Genomic DNA, 25,740 nt, shown 5'->3' on the forward strand with positions numbered 1-25,740 from the left:
GGCCGGTTGGCTCAGCGGTAGAGCGTCGGCCTGGCGTGCGGGGGACCCGGGTTCGATTCCCAGCCAGGGCACATAGGAGAAGCACCCATTTGCTTCTCCACCCCCCCCCCTCTCCTTCCTCTCTGTCTCTCTCTTCCCCTCCCGCAGCCAAGGCTCCATTGGAGCAAGGATGGCCCGGGTGCTGGGGATGGCTCCTTGGCCTCTGCCCCAGGCGCTAGAGTGGCTCTGGTCGCAAAAGAGCGACGCCCCGGAGGGGCAGAGCATCGCCCCCTGGTGGGCAGAGCGTCGCCCCTGGTGGGCGTGCTGGGTGGATCTCCGTTGGGCGCATGCGGGAGTCTGTCTGGCTGTCTCTCCTCGTTTCCAGCTTCAGAAAAATACAAAAAAAAAAAAAAAAAAAGAAATTGCTGAGTCTAAGATTATGCATGTTTTGTATTAACTGGTTTAGCCAAATAGTTATTCAAGTGTTTGTACCAGTTTACCTTACCCCTGTCATTGTGTAAGAGGTCCAGTTACTTCACACCTTTCTCAACTCTTAGTACTGTCAGCCTTTGAGCTTCCAGTCTCTTTTCAGGCAGGTTTTGACTACCCTTAGGCCGGGCAATGGAAACCAGACACATGCATGAATTTCATAATCCCTATGTGAATTTTTACATAGTTTTCATGTTAGTTATTTGCTTATGGTTTTTGGGTTTTATGTTTTATTACAGACATTTCCTTTCATCCCAAGATTGTAAAAACATTTAATGCTTTTTTTTTTTTTTTCTAGGCTTTAAGTTTGGAAACACTGAGTTGGAGATCTAATCTTATTTCCAATTTGATCAGTTGTCCCAAAATCATCTGTTGAATAATCCATTCTCCCCCCATTTATTTGAAATGGAACTTTTATAATATATGAAATTCCCATATACATTAGGATTTTTTTTAGACTTTCATCTGCTTTACCCCCTTTTTTGTATTCCTTTGCCAACAACACACTGATTTAATTGCAGTAACTTTGTCCTATATTTTAATATCTATTATAGGCCATGCCTTCTTCAGTAGTCTTATTTTAAAAAATTTTTGGCAACTCTTTTATTTTGTTTTCCAGTGAATTTTAGATGCAGCTTCTGCAGCTCCAGAATGATTCCTATTGGAATTCTGATTGACATTTCCCTAAATTTTGCATAATTCACTTTTGTGTGCTAATTAGGAAGGATTGACATCAGTACAGTATTGGGTATTCATCCACAGGGTATAGGACGACAGGCGTTGAACAGCCGTGCATACAGGTGGTAGATCCGTGATGATCAGTTGGAGGGCATTCAGTGAAGGAAAAGAAGAGGGTATAGGATAGCTGAGGTCAGAGGAACCTTCTTGGAGGGGCACTTGATCTGATGAAGGAGATTTCTATGTGGAGCAGTTGGGAGGATGGGAGGTCACTTCCTGTACCAGGAAAGACTGGAGGATGGGGGGCGGGTGGGGGACACGAGATGCAGAAGTGTGTGTGACACTGTTACTGACTAAACAGCTTTTTAACTGGTTCTTTTTCTGTCTAAATACACATCAAATCCAAATGAATTTTCTCAAGTTACCTCTTTAATTATTCTATTTTCATAATTGAAAACATCTGTTGACTTTCTTTTACTTTTCATATTGGCATTCAGTCTTCTTTTCTGATCTCCTCACCCGTTCCTTTGTAGCACTAGCCATTGGACGTGCCTTGACTATTTCCGCCCCACTATCTGCTTTACCTGCAGCGTGCCCCCACCCCAGTTCCTACCCATCTGGAATACTACTTGTTTCTACTTGTATGACTCACTCATTTTTTAGGGCACAGCCCAGTCTCCCCCTTAAACTTTTTCTGGTCACTGAGTCCTTCAGTAACCTCTCTCTGTGGAACTTCTCTAGCCCTTGTGAACTCATTTGGTCCTTATCACATACCTTGCATTGTTGATTATTCAGTCATATGCACTCACACAAGCCTTTTGTGCATTTATAGCCAATTACTGCTAATCGGTCATATACAGTCATCACATGCCCTGTGTGCCCACTGCACTGTGAGCGCTTCTTTTGGGGTCCTGTGGGGCATCTGTGTTAGGCTCGCTTGCTGGTTTACCGACTGCAAGCACTTTGCCTGATTGGTGCGTGAGTGCATGGCTGTGCCACGTGTGTATGGCCTATGTAAGGCTATGGGTGTTTGCGGATGGATGGCGGATTTCCTGCCCCCCACTATAAGGGGCCGTTTTGCTTTTTGCCTGAGAGGCAGTTTCCTTGCCTGTGTGCTCATCTGCCATTGTGAGACTATTAAGTGGAATGGCTCAATGCTTTAGGGCAGTGGTCGGCAAACTCATTAGTCAACCGAGCCAAATATCAACAATACAACGATTGATATTTCTTTTGAGAGCCAAATTTTTTAAACTTACACTATATAGGTAGGTACATTGTTATTAACTTAATTAGGGTACTCCTAAGCTGGCCTTTGCTAAAAACATCCTCAATATGATTGAGCCGCATGTGGCTCGCGAGCCGTGGTTTGCCAACCACTGCTTTATGGCACTACAGTTTCTCTACCATCTGCCCAAATCCAATTGGACCTGCCTGGCCTTGGCCATCGGCATTATATCTGGCGTAGTGAGCAGGATTTGGAGCAAGTTGGTATGGAGCCGCCAACACCCTTGAAAGACGGAATAGAGGAGTGGCTGTTCCTGGTGGCTCTCCTATTGGGACCGTGAGCTGGGTGTTTTTTACAGTCCTGCAAAAAGAAACCAAGAGCCCTGTGTGAGAAGCTGAGTGAGGCTGAAAGCTACAGGATGAGCTGCAGGCTGAACAGCAACGGCAGTATGAACTGGAGTGAGCACTGGAGAAGGAGGCCTACCAGGTTCAAGAGCTGAATGTAGCATGAGGTGCAGGCTGAGTACCAGCAGCACCTGGAACTAGAACAGTGTCTGAAGAAGGAATTGCAGGTTCACAAGTTGTATTTTGCCCTGCAAACTGAACATTGGCAGCAACAGCTGTTCAAGAGACAACTGCGGGTTCAGGAGCTTGAATCTCGGCTTCATGCTGAGAGCCAGCAGCCACAGGAGCCGAAACACATGCAGAAGACAGCTGCATTCCTGCCAGCAGAGTGGCACTGAGTCAGTGGGAGCAGGTATTTCCAACTCCTCTTTTGAGGATTAGGAGGCTCAGGCTGACGCTTCCATCTGCAGACTCAGAGCCTGGCCAGTGGTCACCAAGCGGGTAAAAACCCAGCAGCCAAGAGTCCCTCGGGGACAACCACAACCCCCTCACCAGGTAGTAGAGCACTCTGTGGTCTGGCCCCACAGCCAAGCAGAGCTGATAGAGTTGGGGGTGGAATTCAGGCAGCCTACAGCCAGGCAGAACTGATGGAGTTGGGGTGAAATTCAGGCAGAAACCCATTGAGCCCCTGGCAGCCTGGTTGCTGTGGTTGTGGGACACGGGGGGTGGATGGCATCATGGTCTCTGGAACAGAGATGGACTGTAAGGCTGTGAGGGTTGCTGCCCATGCTGCCCCCCCCCCCAACAGGAGAAATGGAACTGTGAAGGTTGTTGCCTGAACACAGATGTGGGTGGATTTGATTATGGCCGGTGCAGATAGGGAGAAATTAGATGGCAAGCCTAATAAAGTCTTGTTGGAACTTTGGCAACATCTTGAGTCAGACCAAGGTTCCAACTGTTGAAAAAGTGAGAGAAATGGGTGGTCCTGGCTCTGCCAGGAAAATGTGTAGCGTTCATGTTCAGCTAAGAGAACTGTCAAGGCACTACAGGCCTTGAATATATTTGACTCCACCAGGCCCTGTGAGCTTGGACCTCTGAGGCATTTGGATGGGGCTTGTGGCACAAACAGAGCACTTATGGAAAGATGCTGAGGTCCATTAATAAAGAGTTGTATGGCTAGTTGCCTGTAACGGATTTTTTACCTTGGTGATTTGCACAGACAGCTGGACTGTCTATCATGGACTGCTTCTTACCCAGTTGCAGAGATACACCAAGGTCACTTTCTTTAATGGACATGGCTCTGGACTGTACAAGCTCCCACTACGATGTGTGGTCTTGTTGGCACCCTGGGGTAGGGGGCTAGAGATGGACCTCCAGTTAACTCCCTGGACAGAGTGTTCAGGGAGACATAGTGAAGGGCACCTTTGTAATTGTCATTTTTGGTATGTATGTAATGTACCTATTGTGAGGTGAGCAACCCTAAAGGGATGGAATGTCGGGCAGCTGTATTAGGCTTGCTCGCTGGTTTACTGGCTGGCTGCAAGCACTTTGCCCGATGGGTGCGTGAGTGCGTGGCTGTGCCACGTGTGTATGGCCTATATAAGGCTATGAGTGCTTGTGCTCAGAGAGATGGGGGATTGTGGATGGCGAATTTCTTGCCTGCCACTATGAGGGGCCATTTTGCTGATTGTTTGCCTGAGAGGTGGTTTCCCCTGCCTGTGTGCTCATCCGCCATTGTGAGACTCTATTAAACAGAATGGCAAAATGCTTTCTGGCTCCACAGTTTTTCTATCATCTGCCAGAATCCAATGTGGACCTGCCTGGCCTCAGCCACTGGCATTACAGGCCCACACAGTATGTTATATATTGGGGCATCCTCCACCTTACATGCAGCAGTAAGGACAAAAGGTTGGCACAGTAATGCTAACAAATGTCCATGAAATGAAAAACATCCTAGAATAATTAATTAACATTTTATTCCTTCAGAATACGTGTGGTATTTCAAGAGATCAACTGAATAGAGTGCTAAGAACCATGGAATCAAAAAGACGTGATCAAGGAAGACAGATGCCTAACATTCAGCAAATTCGAGAATCCCTTGAACATCAGGTCAGCTGTAAAATTGAGGAGCGACTATTATTGTCTTCAGGTAAGCCTGTTACAAACAGCCATTTCATTCTGCAAATGGAAGTGAAATTGAACAACCTCTATAATTTTAAACAATTCACAAACTTTGGCACTTAATTTGTAACCATCTTATTGTTTGAACCACTAAGTGTTGGATTTTTCATTTTGTCTTTTACATTTGAAAATCCCCTATAGTGTGGGCTCTAGACCCTAGAGCTGGGCTTGTGCACGTCGGGGCCAGCATAAACAGTATTGCAGTCTTTTCTGCTTTTCATGCAATGAAGACTCACAAATGACACCACTATTCCAGATAGGCACAGTGCTTCTCAAGTGGATACCCTTTCAAATGGAGAAATACCCAGAGCAATAGAACCTCCTCCCAAACGTGGACAGTTCGTTAGACAAAGACCTGTTTTCACTGATAGAACATCTGTTCCAAAGTGAGTATTTCCCGATTTCTTTACTGGTGTTTCTTTTAGCTGTGGCTGCCATAACAAAATGCCATAGACCAGGTGGCTTAAACAACAGAGATTTATTTTCTCACACTTCTAAAGACTAGATGTCCAAAGATCAGGGTGCCAGCTTAGTCAGTAAGGGTTCTCTTCCTGGGCTTACAGAGAGCCGCCTTCTGGCTGCATCCTCACATGGCAGGAAGAGTGAGCTCTGGTCTCTTCCTCTTCTTATAAGAGCGCTAAGCCCCTCATAGGTGCCCCACCTTCATGAGCTCAAATAAACGTGATTACCTCCCACAGACACCATCTTTAGGTACCATCACTTTGGTGGGGGTTAGGGCTGCAACATATGATTTTAGGTGGACACAACTATTCAGCCCACAACAATGTTTAACCAAAGAGAGAATCACACTTGTAATTTCTACTCATCTTTCATTGGTGCTGGGCGACTCTTACTGCTCACCCTCTCTATTATACATTAACAGCAAAAACCACCAGTTCCATAGAAATATATGTTAAGTTCCACTATTCACACATACTGTTTAGAAATAGTTTTCTGTTGTTTTTTAGAATTAAGAAAAATATCATTGAAGATTATTTTCCCCAAAAGTCTTCAACTATTACGTGAGTACTTGGGTGGGGAGAGGCCATTTAAAAATTCTTTTCACTGAATATCCCTTTTATTGTAAATTAGTATGCTCACTGGGGTTAACTAAAGCCTTAATTATTAAATGTCATCATTAATTTGTTACTCCTTTGTGATGTTTCTCTGTTTCTTTATCAGTTACTATATAATTTAATAGTTCTTATCACATTGTGGCTTCCATTAAGAAGTGGGACTACCCGGAGTTATTTCTATTATCCCCCTCAGTGTCTAGTAATTTTCAATAAGCTTGATAAATTAAAGGAATTGTGTTGACTTTTAATGGCTGGACCCACGTCAAATATTTTAATATTCTAAGGCTCTCTTAGGGTAAGAATCCTAGCTCAGTTATTCCTTACTGTGTGCCATTGATTCAATTGCTTACTGGTTTTAAGCCTCAGTTTTTTAAATTTGTATTACTGGGTGGTTCTATAATTTTATTTTATTTTTTGACTTTAGAGAAAGGAAGGGGGAGAGAGGAAGAGGGAGAGAAATAGGAAAAGGGGGAGAGAGAGCAAGAAAGAGAGAGGGAGGGAGAGAGAATAGGAAACATCAACTCATAGTTGCTTTCACTTTAGTTGTGCATTGATTGCTACTCGTACATGCCTTGATGGGGAATCAGACCTCTGGCTCAAGCCACTCCAGTGTCCCTTTGCTCAAGCCAGCAACTTTTGGGCTCAGGCTGGCAACTTTTGGGATTGTGTGGACCATTCCTTGCTCAAGCCAGTGACCTCGTACTCAAGCTGATGAGCCCACACTCGAGCTAGCAACCTTGTGGTTTTGAACCGGCAACCTCAGCTTTCTGGGTCGACTCTTTATCCACTGTGCCACCACTAGTCAGGCTGGATAATTCTATAATTTATTAAGTAATATATGGAAAGGGCTTGGCACTTGTGAGTACTCAATAAATTATATTATTATTAATTATGAGTAAAATGATTTTATAATTAAATTTTACCATCATTGATTTACTCTAGAGCTATTGATGCTATAAATCTTTTCATTGAGGCCTATATGTATAAACATAGTGGAGACATTATAGAGATATAATATAGTAGAGACAATATCAATAATGATTTACCCTTCAAAAGCACTTTTTACTTACATAATCTCATGGGAAGAGCCTTATTTCATGGGAATAGTATAACTGAACGATGTCTAAAATCTAAGTGTTCAGTGAATACTTTCTAAATGAATGAACACTGCTCTAAACTTTTTTCCACTTTAAAATGGGGTAATAATTCATGTGATAATATAAATGAAACTGTAAAAGCACTTTGTAAGAAGCAGGGTAAAGTAAGTTAGAAGTAAATGAAACTATTTTAAAAGATGATAGTTTTATTGCTGAACTATTTTTTATCCCATGGAGAACTAGGTTTCTTGGATATGTAAAAACCAAGTATGTTATGAATATACAAGGTTGGCCTGACAAGTGGTGGCACACTGGATAAAACATCCTCCCGGGATGCTGAGGTTGCCGGTTTGAAACCCCGAGGTAGCTGGCTCTGAGCACAGGCTCGTCAGCGTGGGGTCGCTGACTTGGTCCACATAATCCCAAAGCTCACCAGCTTGAGCAAGGGGACACTGGCATGGCTCCAATAAAGGCACCTACAAGCAATCAATGTTCAGGCCTGACCTGTGGTGGTGAGTGGAAAAAGCGTTAACTTGGAATGCTGAGGTCGCTGGTTCGAAACCCTGGGCTTGCCTGGTCAAGGCATATAGGGAGTTGGTGCTTCCTGCTCCTTTCCCCTTCTCTCTCTCTTCTCTCTAAAATGAATAAATAAAATCTTTAAAAAAGAAAGCAATTAGTATACAACTAAAGTGAAAGCAACTACGAGTTGATGCTTCTCATACTCTCTCTGCCTCTCTCTCTCTCTCAAAAAAAAAAAGAATATACAAGTTTGGATTTAGAGGAGAATTGGTGTAACTTCAGTCCATTTTCATAACTATGTCACATGGTCGGCAGGCCTTGATTCGAAATGACTCTCAGCCTTTTGTATAAGCCCTGGGCCTTGTTGCCCTGTTGTTCGGTGGCAGCACTGGCATTTGTTTGGTAGGCTCCCAGGGAATAACCCGAGAAAGTTCCCACCACTTTAAGACGCAGATCATTTGTAATTCTGAAACTTATGAAAACAGCGCCCGCTTGGGTTTTGATTTGTTTAGGACACCTCCCTTTAGTTCAGAGGAAGAGTCAGATGCTGGTGACCTCATCCAGGTGTACACATCCCCAGATGTACGCTTTGTGCAGTCATCTAAAAACAAGAGTAGCTTTGGAAGGAAAACTGTCAAAAGTGACACTGAATGTACTGAAGGAAGTGAAATGGAGGACTCTGATCATTCTTCCAAGCCCACAGGTGAGCTTTTATCATTGAAAATCCTTTTGGAAATTTTGTCTAGGGCAGTGGTTCTCAACCAGGGGCACCAAGCACTGGCAGTCTGAGCTGGAAATGTGCTTGAGGAAAGCATAGGGCTCATCCGAAAGCTACTGCTGCCTCAGGAAAATGGACAGGGTTTAGCAACAACTTGATAATCAAGTAGAGGAGAGGAAGGAGTTGGGAACGCCTGGGTGTATTAGTGTCCTAGGGCTGCTATAGCCAAGTATCACACACCGGGTGGCTTTAACAAAAGAAATATATTATCTTGGAGTCCTGGAGGCTAGAGGGCCAAAACCAAGGGTAGCAGAGTGGGCTTTTGCTAGAGGCCAAAGAAGTCTGTCCTGTGTCTTGATGGCTGTCTTCCTATGTATCATGCCATTGACTTCCCTCAATGAGTGTATCTGTGTCCAGATTTACTACTTTTGTAAGGGCATTAGTCATATTGGATTACTGCTCACACTAATGACCTCACGTCAACTTAGTTATCTCTTTAAAGGCCCTGTCTTTAAATAAGGTCACATTCTAAGGTACTAGGTTTAGGAAATATAGGACATGAGTTTGTAGAGACACAATTCAACCCATAACTATGTGACTGAGAATGGTTGTGCTAATACATTCTGCTGCCTTTTGGAGATGGGGCAATTGAAAGGAACATAAAGTCCAAGTCTGTGACTGCTGTTAATTTGTTGAAGAGAAGTTGTACTTCATGCTTATTTTTTTAAAAACAAATTGTTTAATGTAATTTTTAAAATATATTTAACCTTATTATATTTAATTAGTTTATTGTATATAACTTGCATGTACATATATTTATATAATTATGTAAAATATAACTAATACATTTAAAATAATTAATATTTTTGTAAATATCCATATGAATATTCCATTCATGCAGGTTACCTCACTGAGATTAAAGTTTCTGATCAATACTAGAATGAGACCATCCTCCTTTGATTTAAAATGAAAATTTTATGGCTTCTAGTCTAGAGTATCATTATTATTATTATTTTTTATTAAATGAGAGAAGAGGAGATAGTGAGGCAGACTCCTGCATATGCCCCAACTGGGATCCACCCTGCAACCCCTGTCTGGAGTTAATGTTCAAGTACTGAGCTATTTTTAGCACTTGAGGCAAATACGCTGGGACCAACCAAGCTATCCTCAGTGCCCAGGGCCATGCTCAAACCAGTCTAGCTGCTGGCTCCAGTAGAGGAATAGGGAGAGAGGAGAAGGGGGCAGAGAGAGGCAGGTGGCCACTTCTCCTGTGTGCCCTCACCAGGAATCTAACCTGGGTCATCCATATGCTGGGCTGACGCTCTATCCACTGAGCCACCAGCCAGGGCCAAAAATCATTATTTTTTAAAGGCATTATAAGTATTTAATGTGACACTTTTAATCCCCAAAATATATCAATTGAGATTATTTTCATAGTATATAAGTATTTACAAAGATTAATTAGACTGTTTCAGAGTTGCTTGTTAGGTTATTTTGGAACTGAAGATAGACACATGTTTTTAAGAACTGTCTATTTCCTATTGGTCATATAGGAACCTCCATTAAAACATTAACTGAAAAAGTTGAAAAGACAGTTTCAAATCAAAGAAATGTGAGTAAGCCAGTTGGTGGGATTAATGTGGCTGAGGCATTCATCAAACGAGAATTAAAAGAAGAACTAAAGGTAAAATCAGTTTGACTTACTAAACATACACAAAGAATTTCATCTTTTAATGAATACATCTTAATTTTTTTGTAGTGTTGAGGTTGAGATTTTTACCTTTTCTTGTTTTCAGTATTGCCTTTCTTCCTATTCCATAGAGATAAATATTGAAATGATAACTAGAAATAATACATCAAATGCTTATCAAAGTTGAGATGTTTTCATCATCCTGTCCCCTGTATTATTTGATGCTTACAGATATTAGATGGTTAACCATGCACAGAATCCTGTGACTGCTCAAAATATGTGTCCTCTAGATCCGAGTCCAGGGGCTTTTCTGCTACCATGTTGTGATCTGGAAGTAAAGTAGGTTTAGCCCAACTTGGTAGTCAGTGGGGGATCCTTCAGGAAGATGTGTGAACCAAGGGGAGGGCAGAGCCCGAGCTCCTCGCCTGGACAGGAGATGCTAACACATTCGGAGCAGACCGACACCCAGGATGCCAGGCGTGTGTCTTCGGATGGAGATCTCTCATTGTCTTCCCGGGCATGGCTCAGAGGTGTTGACAGGGTAGCTGTTCCAATAATAGTTGTTCTTTTCTTAAATTTTCACTTATATTAATTCTTTTCCTCTTCATCTATAGAATCCAGAGCATTCTGTCAAAGTACTTTTATTTAGTTTGTGCTATTAGTGTTATACAAGCCAAAAATGACAAAAAGCCATGTATTTTTTAAGGCAGTCCTCATGTATGTTCCTTCGGGTTTGGTAGATATGCGTGCTCCTTTTGGTTAGGGGCTATTTTCCAGGGTCCTCATGCGGATTAAATATCATTATCACAGGCAAGAGCGCTGGAGACGGCCTAGCTCCTACTTTGGGGAGCATTCTAACTTTTCTTCTAAAAAGTAGTGTTTCTGGAATTTCCCAAATTCATGATTGGTGAAGCAAGAAACATACATTTTCGTGGCAGAAAAGAAAAAAAGAAAGAAAGAAAAAGAGGTTTTCCTCTCCATTTTCAAAACACGGATTTCTAAGTCCATTGCATTGGCCTCTGGCAATGACCAGAAGGGGGATCCTCTGAGGCTTCCAGTTTCTTATCATTCAGAGTCAGCAGCTCAGTCTGGCTAACAAAATGATTGAGGGGCGCTAACATGCACTACTGCTTTAAGAAACTGTTCTCTATGGATTTCTTTCAGTGCTCAGATGCAGATGACTGGGACAACGACTGGGACATACCATCCTTAGTGGAGGAAATATCTGTGGGGAAAATAACTGGGAAAGAGCCGAAAGAACCTCTGCCTGTGAAGAAGGAATCACATTCTACTCAAGTGCCAAATGCCTGGGGTCCATCTACTCTTAGAGGGCCAACAAGAGAAGGTTTGCTACTTTGGTGTCTTGCAAAAGCTTGGTCCATTTTCCAATTATTTGTTTAATCTTTATAAATATCTAATTAAACTATGCTAATATATCATCAGACAGAAATAATCTGTTGGCATAACAAAGACCTTGATACTTTTCTATTTTAATAAGAACTAAATATGTACAACTTACTGATTTATGTATATTTACTAATTATTTTTATTTAATTAAAAAAATTCTTTTTCTTAAGTGAAAAGTGAGGAGGCAGAGAGACAGATTCCCACATGCACCCCAACTGGGATCCAACCAGCAAGCCCCTGTGGGGCGATGCTCTGTCCATCTGGGGCTGTTGCTCCATTGCTCAGCAACTGAGCTATTTTAGCGCCTGAGGTGAGGCCATGGAGCCATCCTTAGCACCCGGGGCCTACTTGCTCCAACTGAGCCATGACTGTGGAAGGAGAAGAGAGAGAGAGAGAAGTGAGAGCAGGAGGGGTGGAGAAGCAGATGGTTGCTTTTCCTATGTGTCCTGACCAAGAATTGAATCCGGGACATCCATATACCAGGCTGACACTCTACCACTGAGCCAGCTGGCCAGAGCCTATTTTTATTTAATTTTAGGCCTACTTTTTAGTAATTGAATTTTTTATGTTATTTTTGAAAATGCTTATATAAATATACTTTTCATGCAGGTGCTCCATAGAAATGAAGATTTCTGATGATATACTTAAATGAGGTCATTTTACTGGAAGTCTTCCTGTATTATTCTGTTTACATATTGTCTTTATTTTTCTGAAGGAAGATTTCCCTTCTGGCACTGTACACAGTGGGGTAAATGACAAATGAAATCATTAGTTGAAATTGTTCCCTGAATAAGTCCTAGAGTCTATATAAGTCCAGTAACTGAACTCTCAATACATTAAATTTTTAAAATTAGAAAATGTGACATATTTTGTGTCAAAGTAATTCTTGCACCTGGTGAAAGTCAAGTTATACAGAAAGGCTTCTCCATCTGTAGTGCCTCATCAGTCCTGTTAGTGCTTCTGATGAGCACCTCCCTATCGAAGTAATGGGGTTAGACTACTATTTCTAGACTTACCAACTTTAGACATTAACTCTTAATGTCCTGCTAAGACAGATGAAGATTGGGCTCATTTTCTCCACTCACTACTTCTCGTGCACCCCTTGTCCATACTTTTGTACCCGTGTTTGTAATTTTAAGTTAGGATGTTAATGTCCATATTTGCTCTGGCCATTTGCAGCAATATCTCTCGCTCACACACTTTTTAAAATGAACCATTGCTGTCTCTATTCTTCACTCACCTTTTCCCTCCAACATTGTGTCAGCTGCACCTTTACTTTCACATTGTCAAGTCATAACATTGACCTCTGTTCTGGAACCATCTTTGTGTTATCTGTGCTATGTCTACGTATCAGTTCTAATATGTAGTTGAAAAACCAAAAGGCTGTGTTTACAGTACAGTGGCTCTAAGTTCACAGAGCAGAGAGGACTCTCTGCGTCCATTTCCTTTCTCTTCTCCCAATGCCACGACCCCAAGCCCTTCAAAAAAACAAACAAAAAACTAGAATCAAAGTCGGTGGAATTCACTGCCCCATACTATTTCATTGGTCAAGACAGTTTTTAACAAACTTAATATTTAAGCTTATCTACCCTAGGAAGTCTATTTTTACAATTTAATACATTCTTGGCTTGTTAATTTTATTCTTTCTTTATGACCTACCCACTCAGAGTCAGTAACAAAAACAACAAAAATAAATTGTGTACTGTCAACATGTAGGCCCTGTGCTGAATGCAAGTAAGCAGAGAAGCCAAGCAGAACTCCCATACAGAAGGGTCCTGGAGAGCACCCTAGAGAACGGCCGTTCCATGGTCTCGGTACACTGTAGCCTCCCAGGTGGGAACTGGTGAACAGACCTAGACACTGAGTGATAAACCCCAGTATGAAGTTATGCATTCTTACGGCTGGACAATGTGTTTTTTCAATCATTGGGACCTCTTCCTGTTCCCCTCTCCCTCCACAGGACTTCAAGATGAATCAAGCACCCTAAAAAGCAGCTTAATAACTGTGACTGACTGGAGTGACTCTTCAGATGTATAACTGTAATCCCACATGTCAGAAGATGCAGGTGCCAATATTTCTGTATCGCAGTATGTCAGCAACCTGCCAAAAAGACACTAATGGTCCTGTGATACAGAATTTCCCACAGTAACTAGGAAGCTGATTCAAACAACAACGGTCTCTTTAATGGTACCTAATACACTATTGAAAAACAAATTGTCATCATTATTTTGAAGCTACAAAGGTGTTTAAAGTCTCCTTAAAAATTGGGTTTCATTAAAGTCATAAAATGTTTTTTTACTTCATAACCATACTCTAGTGTTTCAGTGTATGTTTTTCCAACTAATTTTTAAGTGAAAAATTTAATTATAGCAGGTTTTGGTTTGAATTAAAACTTTATAGCTTTCTTATGTAGGTTATCACATTGAAAGTGTTTTATTATACAATTCGGTTAGTAACAAACTGAAATAGTGGAGTCTGATATCTTAAAGATAGATTGGTTATTTTCCATATAGAAGTTTAGAACTATAAAAATACTGCTAGGCCTGCCTGGCTGGTGGTTGGTGGTGCAGTAGATGGAGCATCGACGCGGCACGCTGAAGGCCCCAGTTCCAAACCCCGAGGTCTCAGGCTAGAGTGTGGGTTTGCTGGTCAGAGGCTGGAGCGTGGGCTCGCCGGCTGGAGCGTGGCTCGCCAGCTAGAGGCTGGAGCGTGGCTCGCCGGCTGGAGCATGGGTTCGCTGGCTGGAGCATGGGTTCACCGGCTGGAGGCTGGAGCGTGGGCTCGCTGGCTGGAGCGTGGCTCGCCAGCTAGAGGCTGGAGCGTGGCTCGCCGGCTGGAGCATGGGTTCGCCGGCTGGAGCATGGGTTCACCGGCTGGAGGCTGGAGCGTGGGCTCGCCGGCTGGAGGCTGGAGCGTGGGCTCGCCGGCTAGAGGCTGGAGCGTGGCTCGCTGGCTGGAGCATGGGTTCGCCGGCTAGAGGCTGGAGCGTGGGCTCACCGGCTGGAGCGTGGGCTCGCCGGCTGGAGGCTGGAGTGTGGGCTCCCCAGCTGGAGCATGGGCTCACCGGCTGGAGCATGGGCTCGCTGGCTGGAGGCTGGAGCGTGGGCTCGCCGGTTGGAGCGTGGGCTCACCGGCTGGAGCATGGGCTCACCGGCTGGAGCGTGGGCTCACCGGCTGGAGCATGGGCTCACTGGCTGAAGGCTGGAGTGTGGGCTCCCCAGCTGGAGCGTGGGCTCACCGGCTGGAGCATGGGCTCACTGGCTGGAGGCTGGAGCATGGGCTCGCCGGCTGGAGCGTGGGTTCGCCGGCTGGAGGCTGGAGCGTGGGCTCACCGGCTGGAGCATGGGCTCGCCGGCTGGAGGCTGGAGCGTGGGCTCACCGGCTGGAGCATGGACTCACTGGCTGGAGGCTGGAGTGTGGGCTCCCCAGCTGGAGCGTGGGCTCACCGGCTGGAGCATGGGCTCGCCGGCTGGAGCATGGACTCACTGGCTGGAGGCTGGAGTGTGGGCTCCCCAGCTGGAGCATGGGCTCGCTGGCTGGAGGCTGGAGCGTGGGCTCACCGGCTGGAGCATGGGCTCGCCGGCTGGAGCATGGACTCACTGGCTGGAGGCTGGAGTGTGGGCTCGCCAGCTGGAGCATGGGCTTGCCGGCTGGAGCGTGGGCTCGCCGGCTGGAGCGTGGGCTCACCGGCTGGAGCGTGGGCTCCCTGGCTGGAGGCTGGAGTGTGGGCTCGCTGGCTTGAGTGAGGGATCATCAACATGATCCCAAGGCTGCTGGCTTGAGTAAGGGGTCACTGGCTCGGCTTGAGCCCCCCAGTCAGGGCACGAATGAGAAGCAATCAATATATAACTAAACTGAAGCAATTATGAGTTGATGCTTCTCATCTTCCCCCCCTCCTGTCTCTAAAACAGAAAAAAGAAAGGCCCATGTTAAATACATTCTCTGTACCTTTACCATATGCAGCTTTGAGCCATTGTAAGCATGTTGTTATAAAACAATTATTTTAGAACTTTAAATACAATTTCTGTAAGCATAACCTTTACCTTGGATATTTTATGAATTAAATGTTATTTTTAATTGGATTAGAGAATTAGTTCTCCCGTCTTCCTGGGCTAGGCCTTCTCAATCAATAAACCTTTCCTTGCTCCAAACTCTTACTTACTGAGTATTGGCCTTTCTTTTGAAGCATCGGGCACATGAACCTTGGGCGTGTAACATAGCGAGCCAGCCAGGAGCCAGTGTTCCTGGTGGATTGGGCCGCACTGTGCCGTCTTCCTGTATCACGTCGTATCCCTATCCTTCTGTCCCCTCTGGGACAGGTCACATTTGAAGTAAGGAAACATCTTTGGACTTTGGTCAGCCGTCTGTGAAATATAAAGAACTTTGTTTTCTTTTTTTCTCCTTAGAGCAGGTAAGCATTTATATTTTTGTCCCTGCCTGATCCTTCAAGGTTGGAAGCTCTGAATGAGTATTATTTTTATGACAATATACTTATTTGTATAAAATTCTATAGGAATCTGTTTTCTTTATACAAAATTGGATCCAAATTGGAAACTCTTGATGAGGCTTTGACTAGAATGTCATATTTAAGAGAGACATGCGCTGACTCTAGATGTCACCGGGAAGCACGAAAGGAGTAAGGTTGCCTTTGGAGACTGATAAAAGCCCCTTGGAAAACAGCCTGAGACCTTGCTTACATGGTTCACAGCAGTCTTTCCAAGTACGGAATAAAGTTGCTTACCTGGCAAGTGGCAAAAGAAGAACCTGAAGACATTTAGGAGGACCTCAAGAACCTGAGGCATTCAGCCAAATCTATAGGTATTGCAGGCAAATGTTGATGGCAAGTGTGTGGCTTGGCTTCTCAGCCCTGAAAGGCTAATTGAGTTTCAGTCTGGAAATCCCTTATGAAATTCTAGCAAAGCACATTTAAAAGAGCTTACATAGTCAACTGCTCTTCTTGTCGTACTTAAACACACAACAGACCAAATACCATATTTTTTGCTCCATAAGATGCACTTTCCTCGCCCCCCCCAAAGTGGAGGGGAAAATGCTCGTGCATCTTATGGAGTGAACGTTTATTTTTTTAGCTGCTGTGGGGTGCTGCACCCGTAAACATATGTAGAATGAGCACCAGTGGGAGCATAATCATACCCACTACGGTGGCGTGTGGAACCCCGGCATCTGCTGAGTGATCTCCTGGTTCCAGTTTCCACAGTGGCATGCAGCACAGGAGGGAAGGCAGAGACCTTGTGCGGCGCATTCATCTGACATCATCAAGGGCAGACATAAGAGGCACACTGCAGAGGTGGAGGGCTGTGCTGCAGCTGCTGGAGCTGTGTGAAGTGGTGATGTCATGTACTGCCCTATTAGTGCTTGACCAGTTTAGAGCACATTATTAGTGAAACCACTAAAATAAAAAACTTTAAAGAAGTGAAGACTCATCTAGCTATAATTATTGGCCAGTTGCAACCTCGACGTTTCCATCAACAAACCATTTAAAGTCTTTATGCGAGAAGAATGAGTGGAACAAATGGGTGGCTGCTGGTAATCATGATCTGACACCAACTGGACGAATGAAGAGACCCACTATCACTCAAGTTTGTGAATGGGTGAAAACATCATGGCAGTCAGTGAAGAATGAAACTATGGTACAGTCATTCAAAAAATGTGGCATTAGCAATACCTTAGATGGCACTAAAGATGGTATCATATATGAAAATAGCGAAGAAAGTGATACCAGTGATTGTGAGCAACTGAGCTTCTTAAATTCTGACACAAGCAGTGATGAGTCCCTGGGGTTCCTGGACAACTACTAGAGTATTTGAACAGTAAAGTCTCTTCTCATTTGTGAATAACAGTGCTAATGGCTGTTAATACTGCTGTTGAGTTTACATTGTTGAAATATTTTTGTGGTATATTTTATTAAATATTTTAATACCATTTGGTTCAGAATATTTTTTTCTTATTTTCCTCCTTAAAGCCATGGGTGTGTTTTATGTAGCAAAAAATATGGTATATTGAAACTAGACTTATGCAGTGAATGTCTTAACTTGGCTATTTTTGATAAAATGAGGGTGATTCTAGAGAGAAAAAATGTTTGAATAGAAACCATAATGTACAGTTGTGGATATTAGATTATAGTTCTGTTGACTGTCTTTAAAGTTTTATTTTTTTACCTGTGGACTGAATTTTTCTAGTGAAAATGTTAGACTGTAGTTCTTTGAACTGTTGTTTCATTTTTCTCCTATTTTTTGCCTTGAAATTATTAAGAATTAAAACCCTTTTCCTGAGCTGTGCAATTGCTGACCGTAGGTAGATGACATGTTGGAAACTTCAGAGAAATCATCCCGGCAGCTCTGGTTTGGACGGTTTAGGTGACTGATGCTGTGTAAGCCACACAGAGCTTACTTGACCACCTGACGACATCTTCCGGATGTTTGATCTAGACCAGTGGAATCTGCCGGATTCTCACTGCTGGACTTCATTCCAGCAAAAATGAAGCTTTGAGCTTTTCATGGAGGTCTTCTCGGCTGGCAGCCTCACATACTCAGAAATTGGTTTATGGTCTGCTCTGATTGTTACTTAGGGCAGTGGTTTTCAATCTTTTTATACTTGGGGACTAGTGAAAATAGGAGAATTATTTCAGGGACCACTAAGGCAGAAATCGCCCTGAGCATAAGCAAATTCGATGAAGATCATTGGGTCTATAATTGTCATACAACATCAGGGTGGTTAACTCTTTCACGGGCTGGCACAAAATTTCTGGCGAACTGGTCCACAACGGTTGAAAAACACTGACTTAGAGTACATGTATCCTAGCCTACTGTTTCTAATATCATTACCGTGGTCTCTGTTTGTAAATTGAACCCCAAAATGCTCCATGTATTAAGGTTCAGGGACCATCTGGAAAGAGTTGGGTGAGATTGTAAAAGCCAGATAACAGAGCCAGATAGGTAGATAAATTTGACTCCATTTTACAAGCTAATCCTCCCTCTACATTGAACCTGGATGTTGAGAGGTTGCTATATCCCCTCAAGATTAAGGGATAAACAGAAAATGGGGAAATTGTAAGAAATTCTTCCTCTCTCTGATGGCCTCCAGGCTAATCGTGCCTGCTATGGATACCCTAATTAATTAGTGGGTTTGCCAGATGCTTCAGCAGAGGTGAGGAAATATGCACAAAAAGACTGTTCTTCAGAGATTCATAGGAGTCTCCATATTGACTCAGATCAGTGGGGGTCAATGTCCTGCTACCTGGAACAAAGGGATTGAGAAATTTCACACTTGGATCCCTTCCCAGCCTCACCTGTCTGTGCCAGCACACATCCTTCCTTCCCTTAACAACAAAAGGTGCCTGGATTCCAGACTCTCAAGGAAGATTTGTAAATTAGTTCTCCCATCTTCTAGAGTTAGGCCTTCTTGATCAATAAACCTTTCCTTGTTTTTTTTTTTTTAAAGTAGCTATAGCTACTTAAGTGTCAATTTATCAGAATAGGAATAGAAAAGACTGAGTCATTACTAGTGATACGTGTATGTAGTTCTTTTTCCACTTTTTATAAATGCCCAACCCATACTACAAAATAACTCAAAACTAATTTAGTCCTGTTCTTAACAATAGCATTGTCAATTGGCAGAAAGTTCATAAACAGTGTTTTTGTATTTTTTATACTTGTGGTATTATCTGTACTTTTCCCCAAAAGTAATACAGTGGTACCTTGAGATACAAATTTAATTTGTTCTGTAACTGAGCTTGTAAGTCAGTCAACTCGTATATCAAACTGCCGATACTGGACCCGTGTGCCAACTAGTGGCAGCTTCCCGAATCACGACTCGTATTGGAATTTTGCTCAGATCTCGAACAAAAATACGGACCAAGTCGCAGCTTGTATCTTAAAAAAAAAAAAAAAATCGTTGGTCTGTTCGTATCTCAAGGTGCCACTGTATTTTAACTAAATGGTTTGTTGGGTTTTGGATCTCCTTTCATTTTGTCAGCCTTTTGAGTAAAGCCCTCCATTACATAATTGTGACTGTGGCTGAGTTATTAGAGATAGTTTCTGAGCTAAATTTAATCTTGTTAGGGGATTCAAGCTTGCCGTGTTGGCTCTGCCATATAACATTCCTGATCTGAAGTTAGAACAAGTTATGTTTCTATCTCCCCTCCTCCCATCCTTTTTAACTGAAGGTCATTGTCATCCTTTCAAAAACTTGCCACTGGGGCCATTTTACGCAAATGTACATACTTTATATGTAAGTTTCTAAAAGTTTTAATAAAAGCCAAATCACATTTTCATTCAGTAGGACAGAGATAAGCAACCTACAAAAACGTACAAAGAAGGCACAGAGGAACATGGGCCGCTGCGTTCATTCATTTGGTCAACAGATATTGAGCTATGTGGGTTGGGTTTGTTGTTTTTTTTAACATGTATTATTGGTTCATTAGATGAACTTTTTTTAAACATGCATTATTAGTTCACTTAATTAGGTAAACTTTGAGACATAGTTATTATTATAATCCTCATCCTAAAAACGTGAGGAACAGTTACTAACTTGCTGAAGACCATACAACTAAACCAGGGGTCTCAAACTCGCGGCCCGCGGGCCGCATGCGGCCTGCCGAACAATTTTGTGCGGCCCGCATACTAATCCACGAAGTTCAAAATATTTTGGATAAAATTAAGTAAGCCTAGGGGCCTACTTGTATTTTTCATTTCTCTAGCATCCTAGCTAGATATTAGCTTAGTTAACAGCAGTTGTGATGCGAACTACAGTTTCTGGTCGTTTTGTGACACTGAGTAAACTGCATGTACGATTGTGCTTGTTGTATTGATTTTTTTTTGTTTTCAACTGCAGTGAGAAAAGTGTTGCGTAACAGTTGCCTTTTGTAGACCTAGTGCGGCCCGCTGAACGGCTGTGATCTTGCTCTGCGGCCCACATGCTGAGTTGAGTTTGAGCCCCCTGAACTAAACAGTGAAGAACAGGCTTTAAACCAGGTGTCAGTTTCATTTTCTGTGCCTGCCATGGAAGTGTCTGGGGAAATGTGATGAACTTCTGCTAAGTAGACCCAACATTTAAATTAAGTTGCTACATCTGTGTTGTAAAGGCCAGTCCTTATCTGTCTAGTCTTATCATTTTGTCCAACCACATCTGCTTTGCCCACTTGCGGCTGGCCCATCGCCTGTATTTCCGGCAGTGGGGCACACCACACGCGTTTCTGGTTACTGGCAGCTTCTCTGTACTTTCCCTCCCTCTTCTCCCTGAATTCCTCAGTACAATCTAAATAGTATCTTCACTAGCACAGCTCTGAAATCTTAAGATTTGTTTTCAACACAGACTACAAAACCCTGCCCTTATGCTGGCCTGTAGCACTTAACTTTCCCTTATTGTTTTCTGTTCACTTGTATCCCTGAAAAAGATATTTCAAGTATTATCATGGTCTGAAATATATAAATAAATAAATAAATAAATAAATAAATTTTGGGGTAACAAGTGTGTTCATTTCCTTTTCTTTCCATTGAGCACTTCCAAACAATGTGATTTTCCCTTTTTGGTCTTCAGCAGGGGTCCCCAAACTACGGCCCGTGGGCCACAGGTGGCCCCGAGGCCATTTATCCGGCCCCCGCCGCACTTCCGGAAGGGGCACCTCTTAAATTGGTGGTCAGTGAGAGGAGCATAGTTCCCATTGAAATATTGGTCAGTTTGTTGATTTAAATTTACTTGTTCTTTATTTTAAATATTGTATTTGTTCCCGTTTTGTTTTTTTACTTTAAAATAAGATATGTGCAGTGTACATAGGAATATGTTCATAGTTTTTTTATAGTCCGGCCCTCCAACGGTCTGAGGGACAGTGAACTGGCCCCCTGTGTAAAAAGTTTGGGGACCCCTGGTCTTCAGGCTTCAGAAAAGTGTTACTTTCACCCATGTTCTGATTAGTATCAGAAGTGTCTTGCTCACTGGTAACGTGGATTCCAACTCTTAGCCAAAGCTTGCAACTACATGTTTTACCCGAGACTGCCTCAGTGCTAAGTCTTTGTTTTGTCACTCACTGTGGCAAGTTACCTTCTTTCATTTCCTCCTCTGTCAATTCAGGATCCTAATAGTATTTTACCTAAGCGGGCGGCCGTGCGGATGAAGTGAGTCAGGGCACGTAAAGTGTTCATTCACACAGTGCTGGCCATGTGGCAACAGGGCCGATTCTAGGAATAAATCATTGTCTTTGTTTGGAAACCGCTGTGGCAACTTATATATCTGACAAATGGTCTCTCCATTACCCAGTTAGTTCCATACACAGGACCTAAGGGGCATCAAAACTTGGCCTGTTGGCTCTGTATAAAGCAGGTACCATGTGGGCTCCAGGACTTCCTTGGTTGGCTCCCAGTCAGCTATGACCAGCATTTCCAGCTCAGCTCTTGCTGATGCCTCAGAATCTATATAGTTTCTGTATCAGAGAATCCTAAGCATTTATGTAAGGCAAACAAGCCGGGTAACGGGCCATAACATCTTGGTCCCATAGCCCTTCCTTAAGTAATGGTGGACAAGTGTTAAGAAATTAAAGTCACTACACAGAGCCAGGAACATGTCCAGTCAACCAACACATCTTTTGAGGAAAAGTCTCAGTTTACCCCCATACTGTTTATAAGACACACTCCTTATACACTTTCTGTTAAATATATGAAGAAATAAACATAAGGAATGGAGACAAAGACTGTAAGATCTATATAATTAAGGTTACTTTACAAAATACTTCTTGACACCCCTTTGGTGCTAAATACATGTGATATAAATGTATAAAATATATACAAATCCTGTAAATAACCTGTTTATTTTTTTTTTATAGAAAGCTACAACAGAAAATGATTAGTATATAACTATGTAAGAACATTTACATCCATACAATCAACAAATTCTTCAAATTCATATTTTAAAAATAGTTTGAGTATTAATTACAGGAGGACCTTGGTGGGATGATTTTGGACCTTGGTGGGTGAATGGTTCACCTTTGTAACAAACTCAAGATACAGCTTACAGAAGTACTCTTTTTAGACATAAGCATTCTTATCAAACTGTTTTGAAGGATTTGTGGTTTTAATATTTCCTTCTCCACCATGATGCTTTGTCCGGGAAGACATGGCAGATGTGGCCCCATTATATGTGTATCCCATTCTGAAAGGCAAAACAGTTCGGTAGATTCAGTTTTACACGCAGGGCAAACAAAAATAGGAAGAAATAATTTCCCCCTGTTTCTGTCACAGCTCTTTGTCTCCCTGATCACTTTTAGTTAGCTTTTTTCCCCGAGAAATATTTCCATTATTTCTGAAATGCTACTGTGATAAAGAATCTCTGTAGAAGGAAGTCCGGGCTTTTTCATTTGTTCAGTGATTCTCCTTCAAAACTATTATTTAAAACGCACCTCCCTGGACCCTAGGAGACTGTAGTGACCATCAGCAATTTCTATGTGAAAATTATGAGGAGGCCCCTGTAGCCAGACCCATATTTTCACTTTCAGAAATAGCTTTGGGGTATAAGGATGATGACTATATTCTATTCATACAATATTTACTATGTTTAATATTTACTACATATTCCTGACCTTTCTCAAATCTGGGTTTTTGAAGCTTCTAAGAATCTTAAACTATAAGTTATTCCACACGTAGTAATTCAGAATAGTACTGTACTTTTTAACAGGTCAGTTTGTTTGGTTTTCATACCTGGGTGTTTTGTTGTTGTCATATATTGAAAAGCAAAATAAGACACCACCAATTATGCAGAGTGAGGCTCCTGACCATCCAATAAACAGAGCGGCTCCTAATTCATACCTGTGAGGAAGTATTACACAAGTATGAGTTTAGAGCTTACTTATTAAGGGGGGGAGAATAAACAGTAACACCTCCAGTCAATATTTACTGAATGCTAATTATAATAGTTTGCTACTAGAGCTTGTACCAGAAATAACACCTTGTATCCATATGTTGCTTTAAACTTTTCTCAAAGTGTTTTTATAGCCATCACTTGATTATATACCCCCAACATCCAGAAGGAAGATAAAGGGATCCCTGCAGGCAAAGTAGAAGCAAAGCTGGCTGAATCGAGCCCGGGTTCCCTGGCTCAGACAGCATCTTCCTCTGGGCTCTGCCTGAACCTCACAAAGCTTTCCATCTACATATTTGTGCAGGACAAATTATTTAGGCAGATCCAGTTAGAAGAGGGGAGACTCCCTTTACTTTCACGGGAGTTCATTAAATGTTTACTAAGCACTTGCTGTGCGCAAATCATGTGCAAGGTGCTGAAGGGAGGCCGATTGTACCGCCCCAAACATGCCACTTGGGCATAAGGGTTATTTTGAGCTGAAGACAACTGAAAAGAAGCCGACACAGGAAAAGCTCTCTGCCCTCCCCTATTTGCCTAAAAGCGGGACATAAATATGTAAAGGTGTCCCCCCTCCCTCTCGTATAAGGAAGAACAGAAGTTAATCAGCCTGGAGATGGCACCAGAGGAATTTATATAACAAACTTGACTAACACTCATCTTCCATTAGTTTCTCATATATCTGCTTTTTCACAATTGGCCACTGGAGAAGCTCAAAGTCTTTTATCTTGTCACTTCTCTACAAATTTATTATTCTGTTTAGGTTATATATACATGCCTAAGTTCTAACGACTTCTTTGAGTAACTCATCACTGAGTACTTTCATGTATATGTGTGATGCACATGTTAATAAGCTTCTGTTTATTTTCTCTTGTTAATGTCTATTGTCAGTCATATTTATAGGATCCATGTGGAGAATGTAGGAGATGAGAGAAAAAGAAAAGTTTTCCCTCCTCTACAGTGCCCATAAAAAGTCAGTGATTGATAGGGCATTACCTTGCTCATCATTACAACTTAGGGGGAAATGAATAAAAAATAATTATCATTTAGTGACAGATTGCTATTAAGTCTCATAGATGGCAGGTCACCTCTACTGATGACTGGAATAGATGCAAAGACAAGCAAGACAGCCTCTGCTTTGGGGGGGGGGTCACAAAATCCTACTGAAACGAAAAGGGAAGTCACAGTGGAGAGCTAGGGGGAATTCTTTTAGGGGAAGAACATCTGCCCAGAAGAACAAAGAATGAGAAATGTATACCCAAATTTCAGGGGCTATGCGTTTCCTCATGTTTGCCTATCTGATTCTTGTAGAATAGTGGTTTTTGTTTTTTTAAGTTAGAGGAAGGGAGATAAGACTCCTGCATGCACCCCAATATCCACCCAGCAACCCCCATCTGGGGTTGTTCTGCCCATCTGGGGCTGATGCTCACAACTGAGCTATTTTTAGCTCCTGGGGCAGAGGCTCCATCCACAATGCCATCCTCAGTGCCCAGGCCAATGTACTCAAATCAATCAAGCCATGACTGTGGGAGGAGAAGAGAGAGGGAGAGGGAGAGGGAGAATGGGAGGAAGGAAAAGCAGATGGTCACTTCTCCTGTATGCCCTGACTGGGAATCAAACCCAGGACTTCCACATGTTGGTTAATATGCTACCATTGAGCAAGCTAGCCAGGTCCATAACGGAGTTTTTTCTTTTTAAAGATGTGGTTCTCAAACTTTTTTGGCCTATAAACTGGCATTGCCAGGGAAAAAATGATGATTGTAATTTCCTATCTAAGGGTGCTTTTCATTGTAATGAAGTCAAAGGAAGAAGGATCTGATCATACAGAATCCACAGAGGAGCTGAGAAAGGAAAGTAAGAAATAAGGGTAAAGCCCTAGCCGGGTAGCACAGTTAGAGTTTCATCCCTATGCACCAAGGTTGTGAGTTTGATCCCCAGTCAGGGCACACACTAGAATCAACCAATGAATACATAAATAAATGGAACAACAAAATGATGCGCGCGCTCTCTCTCTCCTCCTTCCCTCTTCTCTAAAGTCAATAAAAAAAAATTTAAAGTAAGGATAAGAAAGACATGCCAAGGTTGGCTCCCTCCCCAACCTAACCCTCTAACCCAGATGCAGGGCCAAGTCCAGAATTTGGTACCAATGTCACACCAAGATGAGAGCAGCTGGCTTGTGTCTGTCCTGAGCTTTGTCTCACATCATTCTACATGTTGGGCAACTATCCAGACTGAGCAGACTTTCTAGTGTGGGTGGAGTCACAGGAGTGGCAGGTAGTGTAATAGCGTGGCCCCAGCCAACAGCTAACTGGACCAGAAAGCAACGCTTACAGAAGAGTGGGGACTTCTGGCCCACTGGTCTATTTTCAGATCTGAATGCAGAGGCAATTTCATAGCCTGCATTTGCAACTGGGAAGGAGTGATGTACATAATACATGCTACCCTGTGATCCCTCTCTTTCTCACTCCTGTGTTG

The 25,740-nt window shown here is 42.7% G+C and overlaps 2 protein-coding genes across 7 annotated transcripts in view; one reads left to right on the forward strand and one right to left on the reverse strand.

Moving 5' to 3' along the window:
- DZIP1 (DAZ interacting zinc finger protein 1) overlaps positions 1-13,502 on the forward strand; it is a 79,132-nt gene extending 65,630 nt beyond the window's left edge. For 4 of the 5 annotated variants that reach the window (XM_066380678.1, XM_066380682.1, XM_066380683.1 and 1 more), the window contains 7 exons: positions 4,702-4,864; positions 5,153-5,282; positions 5,865-5,918; positions 8,101-8,291; positions 9,860-9,990; positions 11,161-11,341; positions 13,364-13,502. In XM_066380678.1, coding sequence (XP_066236775.1) covers positions 4,702-4,864; positions 5,153-5,282; positions 5,865-5,918; positions 8,101-8,291; positions 9,860-9,990; positions 11,161-11,341; positions 13,364-13,440 — 927 coding nt within the window. In that variant the 3' untranslated portion in view covers positions 13,441-13,502. The remainder of the gene's footprint in view (positions 1-4,701; positions 4,865-5,152; positions 5,283-5,864; positions 5,919-8,100; positions 8,292-9,859; positions 9,991-11,160; positions 11,342-13,363) is intronic. The other variant, XM_066380680.1, reaches the window with a different exon arrangement.
- Positions 13,503-22,206: 8,704 nt separating this feature from the next.
- Positions 22,207-25,740, reverse strand: part of CLDN10 (claudin 10) — a 131,327-nt gene continuing 127,793 nt past the window's right edge. For both annotated transcript variants that reach the window (XM_066383698.1, XM_066383699.1), the window contains exons 4-5: positions 23,109-23,216; positions 22,207-22,563 (exon numbers count right to left, since the gene is read on the reverse strand). In XM_066383698.1, coding sequence (XP_066239795.1) covers positions 22,440-22,563; positions 23,109-23,216 — 232 coding nt within the window. In that variant the 3' untranslated portion in view covers positions 22,207-22,439. The remainder of the gene's footprint in view (positions 22,564-23,108; positions 23,217-25,740) is intronic.

Source organism: Saccopteryx leptura, chromosome 4, assembly GCF_036850995.1.
Source record: "Saccopteryx leptura isolate mSacLep1 chromosome 4, mSacLep1_pri_phased_curated, whole genome shotgun sequence".
Lineage (NCBI taxonomy): Eukaryota > Metazoa > Chordata > Mammalia > Chiroptera > Emballonuridae > Saccopteryx > Saccopteryx leptura.